A 16065-nucleotide genomic window follows, 5' to 3' on the forward strand; every position below is an offset into this window, starting at 1 on the left:
GCTAGTACTTGAGACTTTATAGCGGTCCTGGGTTGATAAATAACTTTATATTCACTTAGTTCTATAGCCCATTTTGCTAATCTTCCTGAAAGTTCGTGTTTATGCAAAATATTTTGAAGCGGAAAAGCAGTAACTACAACAATGGGATGACATTGAAAATAAGGTCTTAACTTTCTAGATGCCATGACCAAAGCTAATGCTAATTTTTCTAGCTGTGGGTATCGTGTCTCAGCTTCCAATAAGGACTTACTTACGTAATAAATAGGAGATTGTTTACCTTGGTCCTAGCGGACTAAAACAACACTTACCGCGACTTCAGATACAGCCAGATAAATGAGAAGTTTTTCCCCTACCTTCGGTTTTGCCAACAACGGTGGTTTTGACAAATAAGTTTTCAAATTTCTAAGGGCTTGCTGACAATCTTCATTCCATTCAAAATGATCTTGCTTTTTAAGTGCAGAGAAAAACTTAAAACACCTTTCTGAGGATTTGGAAATAAATCTCCCCAAAGCTGCAATTCTTCCCGTTAATCGTTGTACTTCCTTTTTATTAGTAAGGATATCCGGGATTTCTTCTATTGCTTTGATCTGAGAAGGATTCACTTCAATACCACGGTTAGAAACAAGAAAACCCAAAAACTTACCTGATGCAACTCCAAATGCGCATTTTTCTGGGTTGAGTTTCATATTAAATTTTCGCAAAATTTCAAAAGTAATAGATAGATGAGAAATATGATCATGAGATTGCTGGGTTTTGACGAGCATATCGTCTATATATACCTCCATTGTTTTCCCTAAATGTTCTTGGAACATTTTGGTGACCAACCTTTGATAGGTTGCCCCAGCATTTTTGAGACCAAAGGGCATTACTTTATAACAATAAGTCCCCCTGTCTGTGATGAAAGAAGTTTTTTCTTCATCACCAGGATCCATTTTGATTTGATTATATCCTGAGTATGCATCTAAAAAACTTAAAAGTTCATGACCTGCGGTCGCATCAATTAGTTGATCTACATGTGGTAAGGGAAAGGAATCTTTTGGACAGGCTTTATTTAAATCAGTATAATCTACACAAACACGCCACTTACCATTTTTCTTGGGTACAACCACCATGTTAGCTAACCAAGTTGGATATTTTACCTCACGGATTGATCCGATTTTTAATAATTTTTGGACTTCATCCTGAATCACCTGGTTCTTGAAAGCACCTTGTTTCCGTTTCTTTTGCTTTATTGGTGTGAAAGAAGGGTCCTCGTTGAGTTTGTGAGTCATCACATTTGGTGGTATCCCTGTCATATCAGCGTGGGACCAAGCAAAGCAATCTAAGTTAGCTTTTAAAAATTCGATTATCATACCTCGCATGTTCGTGTTTAAATTAGCTCCGATATAAACCTTCCGTTCAGGCCGTTGATCAAATAACATCACTGCATCAAGCTCTTCAATCGTCGTTTTGATGCTTTCATTCTCTTCAAGTTCTTGAATTGTGTCAGGCCTTGAGTCCAAATCTGTTTTCTCTTGTTCAGTTGAAGTTTGATTTTTTTTACCTTCAACTGTTTCCTGTAATTGCTATTTTGCTTTATTTACGGCGCTCGTACTTGTTACAACGTTGACATTTCTAGCCATCTGCTGATCCCCACGAATTTGACAAATTCCCCATGGTGATGGGAATTTGATAACCTGATGCAGGGTTGATGGGACAACATCCATATCGTGTATCCATGGCCTTCCCATGATCATATTGTAGGCCATTTCCATATCAACTACCTGAAATTTAGTTTCCTTCACAACACCCATAGCAAAAGTTGTTAGTATTACCTCACCTTTTGTTACTATACTTGAATTGTCGAAGCCTGACAAGGTGTGCGCCTTGGGTAACATTTTGTCTTCAGCTTGCATTTCCCGCAGTACCCTTAGTAATATAATATTTACAGAACTTCCTGGATCAATCAAAACTCGTTTTACATTAGTATCATGTACAAGTAAAGATATTACCAGTGCATCATTATGTGGAGTTGTCACTCCTTCGGTATCTGCGTCATCGAACGAAATGCTTTCATTGTCAAGGACCTGCCGCACCCGTTTCCCGTGTGTAATCGTTACCTTAGAAACCTTGTTGGAAGCTGTGTAAGTTATGCCATGAATATCTTTTCCCCCGCTTATGACATTCACTGTCCTCTTGGGTGAAGGAGGTTGTGGTGGTTCTTGTCTGTTTTTCATATAAGCTTGTTTTCCTTTCTCACTAAATAACTCAGTGAGGTATCCTTGCTTCAATAAATGATCTACTTCACTTTGCAGGAATCTGCATTCTGAAGTTTTGTGCCCGTGATCGTTGTGAAATTCGCACCAATGATCCGGATTGCGTCTACTTGGATTTGACCGCATTTCTTTCGGCCACCGTACCTTATCTCCCATGCTTCTTAAAACAGCTACGAGCTCGGAGGTAGAGACGTTAAAATTATATCTACCGAATCGTGCCTTTAAACTCCTGTCATCATCACGTGATTCTTGTCTATTCCGATCATTCCTGAACTTTGAAGAAGAGCCAGAATCCCGGTTCCTTGACTTTTGATCGTATTGCTGGTTATCTTGCTTCGACCGTGGGTCCTTTCCTGCGGGTCCCATATATGGATCGTACCTGTTTTTACCTGATCTTTTTTCGGAATCTGACCTTCGGGTACCGCCCCTTTCTTCATGATGGAGCTTAGGTACGGTATCTTCTTCGATTCGCAGCTTCGTGCTATACCTGTTGTAAACATCATTCCATGTGGTTGCAGGAAATTCTTGAAGACTTTCTTTGAGTCGTCTCGTGGCTTCAGAACTTTTGTCATTTAAATTACTTGCAAAAGCTATAGCAGCCCAATTGTCTGGCACACGAGGTAGAGTCATTCTTTCACGTTGGAATCTATCAACGAAGTTTCTAAGCAACTCCGAATCCCCTTGTTTGATTTTGAAAATATCTTCCATCCTTTTCTCAACTTTTTGTGCTCCCGAATGTGCTTTAATAAAAGAATCTGCAAGCTCAGCAAAAGAATTAATAGAATTTTCAGATAAAAGAGAATACCAGGTTAATGCACCCTTGGTGAGTGTTTCTCCAAATTTCTTGACCAATACTGATTCAATTTCTTGTTTGGTCAAGTCGTTGCCTTTCACGCCGGTTGTAAATGCAGTCACGTGGTCACGTGGGTCTGTAGTACCATCATATTTCGGGATGTCAGGCATTTTGAATTTTTTCGGAATTGGAAGGGGAGCAGCACTAGGCTTCCATGGCTGTTGTGAGTATTTGTCCATGTCTACTCCTTTTATTACAGGTGGAACTCCAAGGATTTGTTCTATTCGCTCATTTTGTTCCTTCAGCTGTTTCTGCAAGGTTAGTACTAAATTTTGCAAATATGAATTATTTAAATTACCTGGTCCCCCTTCTTGTGGTTCACTGGGGGTTGCTCCGTTTCCAGAATTATCAAGACCAGAACGGGGGTTCTCCAATGTATTATTATTAGGAGTCGGTGTAGGTGGCGCAACAGGCAATCGACTAACAAGTGCCTGAAGAGCTTTGCCGACTTGTGCATCGATTAGCTTTTGCAAAGCTTCAGTTGTAACTCCTTCAAAATGTTCAGATTGCTCTTGTTGATCAACACGGGATTCAGCAACAGGAGTGCCTTCATGAGATTGACGTGGTGAATTTAAAGGAGAGGGAACCACGATATCTTGGTTTTGATGTATTTGATTCTCATGGTTTCCCAATGTGTTGTTACTGTTGTTGTCGGCGTTATTGTTTGACATGGTGACGATAATAGATAAGATATAGCTTAAAAGGAAAGATTATCAGATTCCCGGTAACGGAACCAATTTGTTTCACCAAAAATCTGAGTCCTTGGTCAAAGCTAAAAGAGAAATTCGGGTTACTGATAATTAGGAGACAAAAAATAAAATACTTTTGAGAACAATGGTAGAAGGTAAATAGATAAGTATTTCAATGAATTCTCAATAGTATTCCGTGTCCTTACAAATAATGATACTTCTTCCTTTTATAGATCATTCTAGGTAAAGGAATAAAGCCTCAGCTTTAATGATATAATCATGAGCAATAAATGACAGTAAATAAGCCGTTATACAATCATTCCTATTAAATACCAACTTTATAACGTATCAAACGTTTAATAATGAATTTGGACTCCTTTCTGTCATCTGATCCTTGCTTTCAATGTCTTCTAATCCGTTGGCTGTAAATAATTTAAATTGGTACGAGACTCGTATCTATACGTCGTCTCGTGCCTATTTAAATTCTTCTTCCTGTGGCTGTTTTCACCGTGCCTCTTAGTCAATTACTGTTCTTTGACCAATCAACTAATCCACGTGTCATGCCACATCATTTTTAATATAAATTCAGTTTTTTTCCAATACATATACATTATTGGATCTGCCATTAATTGTAAAATTATTTTTATTAAAGAATTTTACCCATATATTACTATACAGTATACATGTATTCTCATTGGACGTATTTTTAATGAACATTCAATCTCGCATAAAATATAACTTACACGAGTATTAAGCTTATTAATACCGCAGCTAAAACTTCTATTAATTGGGAGATTATTTTTTCTTTTTCGGCCAAACAGATGATGTATTATTAATAATGTTGAGATTATTATTTTTTATTCAGCCAAACAAACAGCATAATTTTGTGCAAGATTTTATGTTAGGATTATTTTGCTAATGCAGTCAATCAAAAGATTGCTAAGTTAATTATGGTTCGCAGTTTGCACGCCTTTCTTCTTTCCCCCCTCGACACTTGCAGAAATCAAATAGTGGTTATTTTCTTACTACTTACTCCCTCCGTGTCTGTTAACACAGTCGTGTTTACTAAAAATAGTTTTCTCAAATTATTTGTTATTTTAGAAGTTTAAGTCAAAACTGATTATTTTTTCCTTTTTTACCCTTAGTAATAATTGTTCTTGAAGATGGAGATAACTCATGAATAGAACTTTATTTTCAATAAAGAAAGATTATATTTTATGACATAATAAGGGTAGCATAGTCCAATTCCTTTTCTAATTAATATTTTAAGGGGCGTGTAAAAGAGAAATACGACACATAATATGAAACACACGGAGTAGTTACTTACAGGTTTTCTTGCTTTTTGACAATTTTGTCCACTATCTCTTTTTTCTCAAAAATATTCTTGAAGCTTTGTTCCAAAATAAAACAAAAAGCAATACAAATTTGAGATCTTCGAGTCCAAGAAAAGAGAACAACATGAGTTTGTCTCTTTACTGATCCAACTTCACATAGAAAAAAGTTTTCAGATAAAGGAGTGAAAGTAGTGTCAGATATTGAATGTGCCACTATTTTTAGTACAATAACAAAAAAAAATATGGCACACCATGGGTGTATTCTAGTGATCAGGAAAAGGATTCCGGAAAATTAAGATTCCAATCCCAACAGAAGAAAGACTATGGTTTCTTCTAATTTGTCTAAACGATAGACAACATTACTCAATATTTGTGTTGGTGGGAGATAACATGTACCACCCGAGGGATTAATACAAATACACACAAGCTAGCCAATAGTAGTAGTAGTAATAATAATAATAATAATAATAAAGAAATATGACCCACATGACTCATAAGCATAACATATCTATGAAACATCCAATTTCTTCATATTACTCGTTTGCATGAACTTTCATAGTATTCAAAGCCCACCAAAAGTTCCACAGATTTCGTAACATATTTAAGAGCTTTTCTCAATCGTTTTAAAACAATTAGAAAGCAATTTGATTCTGAATGTTTATGTCAAAAGTTTGTTCCTAGATTAGATCGTTCAACACCTTGACATTGGCCAAGGATTGTCTTTGGGCTTCAAAGCTTCATAGTCCCCTAAAATGGCAGCAGTATGAGGTTCCTTCTGATTCTCTTTCTCCTTCTCCACCTCCATTCTCTTTGTAGAATGAGATAATTTCTTTATGTTTAACAGCATCACCACTACAAATATGAACAGGATAATACATGCCAAGGCTGCAAATTAGAAAGAAGAGAGCCTAATTAAAGTATATATTGTTAAATTTCAACACTTAAATAATTGGTCAATCAAACACCAAAATTTAGCTTGTCCAAAGTTCCGATGATAAAGGAGGAAGGTTGAACAGTCAGACCTCTCTATAGCAACATTTCTATAAAAGCTAAACTTCTTCCGGAACCAATTTCTATGCTATGTTATAATATATGTTATATATAACAACACTTCGCGATAATAGCCAAAAAAATTCGGAACAAATGAGGTTGTTATAGAGAAGTTTGACTGTAGTAGGTCAACAGTCAGTCAATGCAAAGCACAAACTGAATAATGAATATGAAGATTTATATAGTCGACCCCAAGAATACAACAACAACAACAACAACAACAAAAAACCTGAAGGGCAAGGGCAGAGGCTGTGGCAGAGGTTGTAGCGGCTGTGAGTTTTCCCTCTTACCAAAAAAACAACAACAAACCTAGCTTAATCTCATGCGTGGGTCTGCAGAGGGTAGTGTGTACGCAGCCTTATCCCTACCCTATAAAGACAGAGAGTCTGTTTCAGATAGACCCTCTGCTTAAGGACGGTAAAAATAAAGCAACAAGCAATAAGAACAGTAATATAAATCTATTGCTATGTCACAGAGTTGATTAATAACTTACCTTTATCATTTGCTATGTCACTGAGTTTTTTAAACTGCCCTGCTTCTTGTTGAACTGAAGTTGTAAATTTTGTTGCTATACTGTCTTGAGATTTTTCCATGTTCCACGTTAAACCAAGGCCAAAAGTGTTATCAGAAAGGAAAGGACTATATGAAAATGGGATTCCTACAGTTTTGACATGGCTACAAAAATCAGGCATAACAAATGATGTTTCCACAACATAAACATGATGTTTAAAGCCACTTAGACAGGGGACTTGTAAAAAAGAAGCTGAAAGTTGAGCTGAACAATTCAGATACTGATACTCCTTCAAGATATAGTAATAACTAAATGGGGTGTGAGAAAGATTCAGATTCAAGAAAACTTGGTGGACACAGTTTTTGGGGTCGAGTAAGTCAAGCTTTTTTAGATCATAAGAAATGGATTTAATGACTAAATCCCCATAAGATGGGAAATGGACTGTGGTTTTGTTTTGCTTACAGTGTAGATCAAAACCAGAGAGACCACAGTGTTGAGGCTGAAATTCCTGCAGTCTGAAAGGAAACTGAATGTTGATATCAGAGCCATTTGAACAGTTAATTGGTGAGCAACTATTTGTATGTGCCTGTGCTTTTACATGTAGAATAAGAATGAAGATCAGAGTATCCATATATTCAGAGGCTAAACAAACACCCAAATGAAATAGGATTTCACCGATTCTTTACTTCTATTTCAAGATTTATTTTTGGGGGGTCTGTAATTGGAATGAGATAAAGGGGCTGTGAGGAGTGGGGAAGGGGTAAAGATTCTAGACTGGGAGACCTCAAGTGTTAGACGGGCAAAGTATCAAAGTGACCTTCCAGCTACTATCACCTCAATATTAGCACACGGATTTAATTTTTATATGCTGATAGTGTAAATAATTTTTGCACTAACCTTGCAATTTTATGTGTAATAGCATGTTACTTTATTTTTCGAAGTTACAAATTTCTCTTATGGATATGGATAATTACTTATTGCTACTTTTAAAATGACTTGATAATATAAAAGTTTATTAATGCATAAAAGTTAAACTCTTGGTAAGTATGGAAAGTGTTGATGGCGGTGACTTTCACATTTTGTTCCACGTATAGTCAATGCATTCATTTGTGTTTGGATTAAGTAAGACGAATTTGACTTGTTCAACTTTCTTTGTACTTGTGTCCTCAAATACATCCAAAATGGTTCTCTTCTTTTTGAAGCGTTAATGGTGGATTTCAGTTGAGTCATTTTTTTTCTAGGTCAATTGCCAAAATAGCTTAACAACTCAGAGATCATAATACCTCATGTAACATTTATTTGGAGTGAAAAAAATAAGGAGTTGCAAGAAGGTAGAAGGTATTTCCTTGGTCAAGAATAGGGGTGTACGACGAAAACCGACAAATCGAGTCAAACTGAAAAAAATAACTGATAGTGATTTGGTTTGGTATTGGAAAAAGAAACCCGATCATAATTGGTTTGGTTTGGTATTAATTAAAAAAAGCCAAACCGAGACCAACCCAACCCAACATTACATATATTTATTTTTTGGAATTATTTTATAGATTAAAATATTAATATAATATAATTTCTAAATATTTATTTAAATTTATCAAGATCTTTGTTTATTAACAATTTAATAATAGGTTGGAGTTAAATTGTAGCCCACTCTTGTAGAACAACAAAATAAGCCCAAGCCCAAAGCTGTAATTTTATGACTCTTGGCTGTAACTATTTACAAATTTTTCAGGTATTTCTATGACTCTTGGCTGTAATTCTATGACTCTTGAATCCTTTTTAGCATTGAGATAGTAACACAAAATGGATGATCACATTCGCATATCATCACCAATGATTTAAGTGGTAAGGAATGACTAAATATCTGGTGCACTTCTATCTTTTCTTAAAGATGATGGAAGTATTTATGCATAACTTTAAGGTATAAAGGATTTAGCAATTGGTTCAAAGGAATGAGTAAATCTCTTGGTACTTCTATCTTTTCTTGAATTTGCGGGAAGTAATTGTTCACATATATTTGTAAGCAATATAATTTTACATATTCAGTTTGCATGTTTTGAAGGATTATCCTATTCTATTGTTGGGCTGAGGCTTTTTTGAAAGATTTTATCAGAGATAGAAGAATACGATGATAATTGGTATCAAAGATTAAAGGAAGGTTATGTCAAGGAAATAGTTTCAGGTAAAGTTTATCATTGTCCATTCTATACTGGAAGAAAAAGAAGCGAGTCTACAACATTAAAGATCTTGTGCAACATTCTTCAGGAGTGAGCAAAGGCTCAAAAGAAAGCCTAAAAAAACCCTAAAACCCTAAAAAACCCTAAAAAACCGCAATTAAAAAACCCGACTTTTGTTGGTTTGGTTTGATCTATAGATTTAAAAACCCCAATATAGTTGGTTTAATTTGATTTTGATAAAAATCGAACCAACCCGGTCCATGTACACCCCTAGTCAAGAAGTACATGTCAGTTTTTTCCCTCACTCGCTTGACATTTAGTTCAGGTGAATACTCAGAACTGGTTGCTCATTTTCCCATAGTAAACACAAGTTCCAATGTCAAAAAAAAAGAGAGAAAGTAGTAGACATATCTGGAAACTACTTTCTTTGGTTGCCCGAATTCTGAACATTGCAATTCAGAGTTTCCAATCAATTATACAGGAACGTCCATGTCAAGCTAAACGCAATTGGGGAAGTCAGTAGGGGAAATCAATTCAATGGAATCCTAGTAATACAAGAAGTTGACTGTTATACGCAAATACACACCTGAAATACACAGCTCAATGAATATTGAAAAATACAATAATGTATTAAGATGACAAGGTTAACTAGATACACTTGAGAACACACACGCACACTAATACAAACAACAAGACTCCAACCAGGAGCTTAGATGAATTGGTGGTAAGCGAAAAACATTTTTTTTATAGAAAGGAGGAGAAGAAGAAAGATAGAAAGAAAGTTTCAATCAAAGCAGCTCTTTTGCTAGTCTCACTGGTTTTTCATTCAGAAACGCCATATCACTATTTGCTACAGTTAATAACTGATGATCAGAGTCTTCCTCCTTGCTGTCCGCTGATACAGATGACCCACCAGAATCTGTCTCATCTTCTACAATTGCAATGCATTTCGGTTAGTTAAGAATAAAGCCTACATCAACATAACATGCAGGGGCGGAGCTAGAATTTTCATCAAGGGGTGTCAAAATATAAATAATTAGATACATCGAAAAATCAAGGGGAGACAACTTATAATAAATATACATAAAAAAAATATTATCTAGCAATATAGTGTTATTTTTCGGCGAAGGGGTGTCGCTGACACCCCTTGGTTCAATGTGGCTCTGCCACTGATAACATGTATGATCATTCCTTCATCCTTTAGGTTATTGTACATCTGCTAAAGAATAAGACTAATGTACTTAATATGTGCAGCTACATGCATCCATACAGACACAAAAAATGCACTAAAAGATTTGAGTAAGAGATTTGCTTGACAGAATAACATATCCAGTCGTAAGCATATAAATAGTCCTGAATTTTTAAGTACATTGCGAGGGCTTGAACTTTGGTGGTTTTCAGGTATGGTCACTTATACTTCTGGACAATCTTAACTACTTGACCTAACTTTCAGGGTTCAGTTAGGCCATGCTCCATTTTCTCAACATGATATCAGAGGCATCAGAGGCAGGCAGACACATCCCTGATGTTGGGACAGCCATGTTATGTTACTGCAAGCTCCAAATGCCTCGCCCTGGGCGAGCGCGAGTGTGCTAGAATCCCTCATTAGTTAACTGCATAGGGTGGTATAATTTCCATAACTGGTCGTGGACAATCCTCACTACTTAAGCAAATTTTTGTGACTGAGTTAAGCCCACAATCAACAAAAGATGAGCATTAAAACTCCCTTTGAAAGATGGGACACGCGATATCAAGTTCAACTAAAGGGGCCAAAACTACAACCACCCTATCGTGATGCTATTACAATCAATAGAAGAATTCCTGATGACATACTTAAATCTCTAGAGAATACATTGTCGAAAGATTATGGTATTCACAGCTGCAAAAGTTCTCTCTTTTCTTTTTCTTTCTCGGTGTGATGCTTCTTTAGCCACATCCACTCATCTTAATTAGTTGGAACCATTAGTTAATCATTGTGTAATCATGAGCAGTTCTATGAAGAGAGGAGAATTCAAAGGGTGGTCCACCAGAGTAGTTTTCTTAACAAAATACATAAAAAAGATTAATTAAATATATACTTAACACAAAAACATGGTTTACATGTCTTCTCATATACATCAAATATATGTCATATCAGATGTGACTACCATCAAAATGGAACTTCACATTCCCAAATAACAAAAACCGATATATAAAAGTTCTGAAACAAAAGATATATAATTAATAGGCGAGTAACAATTTCAGACGCATATTTGCAGATTTTACCAGCTCTGCCACCAATAGTCGTATTAGTAATACAGAGTTTTATGCCGAAAAATAAACATTGCACTCCCTCTGTCCATTTTACATGAAACTTTTCTTTTTAGTCTGTCAGAAAAAGAATGACGCCTTTATCTTTTTAGAAACTATTACCCTTACTGCCCTATTTTGCCCTTTAAAGGATCATTTGGTACTTTGCATACGTTTGGCTTGCATGTCAAAAGCCGCCCTTAACTTCTTAAAACTCCATACCGAGACAAACATCTTCACATAAATAGGACGAAGGGAGTATTAGCAATCTAGAGTTTCATGCTGAGATTATTTTTTCACATGCGGGAAATCAGACAAGTAATTTGCTCTTTATTCCCAAAAATCCATATTCCATAAATCGGAGTAAGCATGTGGTAGCTGAAGTATTGGCACCCTTTGTTACAAGAAAATTTACCACCCATTGAAAAAGAAAAGGTGAAGAGAAACAGGTGTCCACACCAACCTGAAAAGGCTTGATGATCAGGAAGGTGTCTAATTCTTGTAACTTGAATAGCTTCTGGTAAAATGCAATTGCAGAATGAGCCTGAAACTTCAAAGATAATTGTGTGAAACAAGCTAGAAGTTTTACCAAGAATAGCCCAGAAAAGCAGGATTTATACAGCTATTTGTTTTTGCCACAACTTAAAACCATATTATAAAGTAATGCAGATAGGAACAAGAGCAAATAGATGCAGATGGACACTGGTTCACACTTGAAAGTTGCCCCACAATAGATGCAGATGGACACTGGTTCATACTTACCTACTCGGGCCAGTCGATTCACCCATCCAGGAATTGGCTTTCCCGTGAGACGTGAACAGACTTCATCGGCAAAATGGTTGCAGTTCTTGGCAATCAAATGATAACTATCCCCATGATATTTTTCTGAAATATGTTCCATAAATGACCGAACTTCTGATCGAGACATGTCTGTGCTGCCCAGGAGTACAGCCCGTCTAAACACAAAACCTGGACAACTACGTGGCTCCACCTCAAAAACCCCACTAGTTGGATAGTCGTGGGCTCCATACCCATACTCTAGACCATGTACTGCATCGAAACAAGAATAAAAATAAAAGAAAGGAACACAAGTTATGCTAAAACCCAAAATCTTTAACAATAGAACACACAGCTTCTTCAAAAGGTTTACAAACTATAACTGTTAACTGCAGCACTCATTCCAGGATAAAATTGATATAGCAGAGTGTTCGTGCCCAGAATGTAGCTGCAGGTGGTGTGTTGATGGTAGCCATCTAGTTGAGGAGCAAATTCAAGAGATACTCACGCACAACAAGAAGCTACACTGAGAAAAAAAGACAGGAAGCACCAAAGGCAACCAAAGAAACTATTCATAAAACCCTAACGATTAAACTAGAAGAATAAAGCTAAGGGCCCTAATTCATACATCCTGCTTTGGTTCTTCATAATAGAGCAGAACAGACAGCTTTGGGAAAGAGAAAACATCATGGATGGTATACAAGCCAAGGTTCTCGATCTCACCACAAACACCAATTCTCAAAACAACATAACATCACATGTGGGGGGCTTGATCAGAAGAATTCAGAACCCTAAGGAGTCATTTATTTTGCATATAAAGCATGAGTTCAGGCCTTAAATTGCAATCTTAGCAGCAAACTAATAGTCTTATCAAATACCCAATTTGCTATAAATGGAATTGTCTAATCTCCAACAAGGGTGGGTAGATTATGGGGAGAGAGGTTGATGTAAGTTATCTAGACAAAGGCCATAATTCCACTGTTTCACTTTTTCCCCTCCCCTGGCATTCTTTGGGTTATCATTTTTCTAATTTTATTCTGGTTTAACATATACATGATCCTCTCAAGACTAAACGTATACGAAGGTGACAGGAATTAGAAATGATTTGACAAAGCATCTTGTCCTAGTGATTTCTTGATACTATAGGTAAAGAAGCAATTTTTTCAATTTTGTTTTTGATAATGTAGATGAATAAGCAATTAGAAGACACATCGGGCTCTGATTATGCTTCATACGACAAGCTTCACGGTGGTATTCATTCTATCGTCCAATATATATCCAGAAGAAAACAAGAAAAGTTAATAAGTAATTTCAGTTTCTAAGATATGACTATTGAACTCTTCATACTCTTCACAAACTATCTTTCCTCTTTTCCACCAGCTCGGTCAACAGTAGTTGCAGACATATCTCTAAATCTATCAACTAATAGTGTATTACCATGTCAACTTCTTTTTAAGAAATAATTTATCTTAACCATCTATGAGCCAGTTCCATTATCCATGCCGGTAAGCACATTTACTCAATAGGCTACAAGACCAGTAGGTTCCGAATGTCAACTACTTTTAAGCTGACACCTTCTTCACCAACTCCCTATAATGGCAATTGAACCTTTTGTACCGGACGATAATAGACCTGAAGAAAAGGTGGAAGATTCAGTGAAAGATTCAATACGGTGGCGAAAAAAACTAATGCCTTTGATAGAGTTTTGGATGTGTCATATGAGGGGTTTGAGGTGACAAGGGATCTCCTAACAATATTTCAAAAGGAATGGAAAACTAAAAAAAAGTTGAGAAGGAAACTACCTTTATCGCAAGGACCCAAAATGAGGAAATATAGCAGGAGGTAAGAATTGAATAGGCTTGAAACTACAACTAATTATGACGGAAGAAAATGTTAGAATATCAAGTGAATATGTGTCTAGATCAATACGTGTATAGATTGTTATTTAATCAAGTCAATGAGAGCTTTTTTCCATTTACACATGGCATCAGAGTCTCTACGATCTTGGTAGAGACTCAAATAGCTTCCACTATCAGCGGGTAGTGCTGGCCAATGTGGATCCGGCCGATTTTTCTTCTTTTCTTCCTCCTGTTGATGTCCCACAATGCTAGTGTGTTCACACATTCAGAAGGAAATGAAGATTGTGAATCCTCGTAACAAGGAGAAAACAACATACTAAGGTCGAATTCAAGTTCATGAGGCTCAACAACAACAACAACAACAACAACAACAACAACCCAGTATAATCCCACTTAGTGGGGTCTGGGGAGGGTAGTGTGTACGCAGACCTTACCCCTACCCTGAGGTAGAGAGGCTGTTTCCAAATAGACCCCCGGCATCCTTCCCTCCAAGAACTTCCCACCTTGCTCTTGGGGAGACTCGAACTCACAACCTCTTGGTTGGAAGTGGAGGTTTCAAGTTAGACCAATAATGCCATGGAGAGTTGCAACATTATAATCTCTTATCGTTCATTGAGAAAAGATCTCTTCCCGTGTGGGTAACACCCAAATTAAAACAAAGAATTACATACCATGTCAAAGTAACTACCTTTACCGATTGAGATCAAACTATACACACCCTAAACTCTGCTTTATTTTCATCCCAAAATTAGATGTAACAGCAATATTTATGACAATACACAGTAAAAGGAGAATCAGAAAGCTTTAGTACCTTCTATACCAGAATGAAACACTCCGAGGCCGAACCAATAGAGATAGTTGTTTACAGGTGTGAGATCATATACATTAAGATACAACAAAGCCCGAGTTTTCTCTCCATTGTACTGCTCCTTTGATGAACTTGAGCTTGACCTTAACAATCTCATTGTAGCCTCCACCCACCTTGGCCACCTCCACCACCCCCCTCGCTTTCCCAATATATATCCACACAGCCGACAAACAATTAATAAGCACCTAAACTTCATAAACACAAACAAAAAAGGACAAATTCAGTAAAAATAAAGCTTCCAAACACACTCAAATATGTTCAAATTTAACTCATTATACACGACATAAAGAAAACTTAGCTACATCGAACAATTGAGGTAAAAAACGCAAAGATCAATTGACTAGGACCGTAGTTTAACAAATTCTGGAGCTAAACTTTATAAACACAAATAAAAAGGCAAATTAAGTAAAATTAAAGATTCTAAACACACTCAAATGTTCAACTATAACTCATTATACATATCCTACAGGAAATTAAGCTATTACGTAGAACAAACACGGTAATTGAGGTAAAAAAAACCAAATATCAATTGACTAGGACCATAATTTGAACAAACTCTGGAGCTACGATAAATGAAAGTTCAAAACTGAGCTAAACAGAAACATATACGAATAAAATACAGAGGAAATATACGAATACGTAAAATACGTCTGTAGAAGAGAAATTGAGAAAGAGAGATATTACCGAGATTTTAGCTGTTCTCCTGAGATGTTTGTGCGGTGGCGATGGCTTCAGATCGCCGACGTGGGATGTGGCGGAGAAAGGAGGAGGATTGGCGGGTAGTGGGCGGGGGGAATGTGGAAAGACAGGTGGGTTGTAGTGGCTGCCGAGCAAATATTTTGCTAATTATTTTCCCATAGCTGTCGTGTGAACAAAAAGAGGCTTATTTTGGAATTTGGAGTAAAAAAGAGTTTGCTTTGCCTCAAAAATACAATATTTATATAGTAACTCTTTCTTTTATTTGAATCTTGTATTATTTCTATCAAACTAATTTTCAAATATTAAGATAGATTAATGTGAACTTTTACTAGCCATGATTCCTCATTTGAATTCACTTAAGACCAATATTATGCATTTATATACATATATTAATACTTTTAAGATTCGTTGTTAGCCAAACATTATTCTATAAAGTATCGTAGAACAGGAATCGAGGAATAAAAGTGAAGAATTAGAAGTGAATTAATAATGTCAAGCTTTTTGTTGGGGAAAAGGTTGAGAAGAGAGGTATAATTAGTCAAACAATAAAAAGTGAATGTCATTAGGAATAAATAATTATTATAGGGTAGCTGACTACAGCCTAAAGCCATAAAAGTAATGTGTTAACACATGACCTTTTTCAATGACTACTCATCATTCATGTTGTTGTTAAATTATAAGACTTTGAATCTTTGTTTGGATTTGAC

At 36.3% G+C, this 16065-nt stretch overlaps 2 protein-coding genes across 5 annotated transcripts; both read right to left on the reverse strand.

Moving 5' to 3' along the window:
- Positions 1–5752: 5752 nt before the first annotated feature.
- Positions 5753–7625, reverse strand: LOC107829526 (RING-H2 finger protein ATL22-like). The gene is made up of 2 exons (XM_016656979.2): positions 6675–7625; positions 5753–6016 (listed from the first exon to the last, which is right to left on the reverse strand). Exons 1-2 carry the CDS (start codon positions 7321–7323, stop codon positions 5823–5825), a joined length of 843 nt encoding a protein of 280 aa, XP_016512465.1. The 5' UTR covers positions 7324–7625; the 3' UTR covers positions 5753–5822.
- Positions 7626–9470: 1845 nt separating this feature from the next.
- LOC107829525 (deSI-like protein At4g17486) lies at positions 9471–15533 on the reverse strand. 4 transcript variants are annotated; one of them, XM_016656977.2, is made up of 5 exons: positions 15344–15533; positions 14603–14849; positions 11918–12205; positions 11619–11699; positions 9471–9797 (listed from the first exon to the last, which is right to left on the reverse strand). In XM_016656977.2, exons 2-5 carry the CDS (start codon positions 14754–14756, stop codon positions 9655–9657), a joined length of 666 nt encoding a protein of 221 aa, XP_016512463.1. In that variant the 5' UTR covers positions 14757–14849; positions 15344–15533; the 3' UTR covers positions 9471–9654. The 4 variants fall into 4 exon arrangements, with proteins under 4 accessions (XP_016512463.1, XP_016512461.1, XP_016512464.1 ...); XM_016656975.2 differs by having other exon boundaries at positions 11619–11705; XM_016656978.2 differs by having other exon boundaries at positions 14603–14844; positions 15344–15532.
- Between the last annotated feature and the right edge of the window lie 532 nt (positions 15534–16065).

The sequence above is a fragment of the Nicotiana tabacum genome, chromosome 1, assembly GCF_000715075.1.
Source record: "Nicotiana tabacum cultivar K326 chromosome 1, ASM71507v2, whole genome shotgun sequence".
Taxonomy (NCBI): domain Eukaryota; kingdom Viridiplantae; phylum Streptophyta; class Magnoliopsida; order Solanales; family Solanaceae; genus Nicotiana; species Nicotiana tabacum.

Excerpts from the sequence above, each read along its gene's own strand:
- LOC107829525 (XM_016656975.2), bottom strand. The coding sequence starts at position 14,756 with ATGAGATTGTTAAGGTCAAGCTCAAGTTCATCAAAGGAGCAGTACAAT. Across the intron at positions 12,206-14,602 it reads GTTTCATTCTGGTATAGAAG|TACATGGTCTAGAGTATGGG; the intron begins GTACTAAAGCTT and ends GTTTCGATGCAG. Across the intron at positions 9,798-11,618 it reads TGATCATCAAGCCTTTTCAG|AAGATGAGACAGATTCTGGT; the intron begins GTTGGTGTGGAC and ends TTGCAATTGTAG.
- LOC107829526 (XM_016656979.2), bottom strand. The coding sequence starts at position 7,323 with ATGGATACTCTGATCTTCATTCTTATTCTACATGTAAAAGCACAGGCA. Across the intron at positions 6,017-6,674 it reads TGACATAGCAAATGATAAAG|CCTTGGCATGTATTATCCTG; the intron begins GTAAGTTATTAA and ends TCTAATTTGCAG.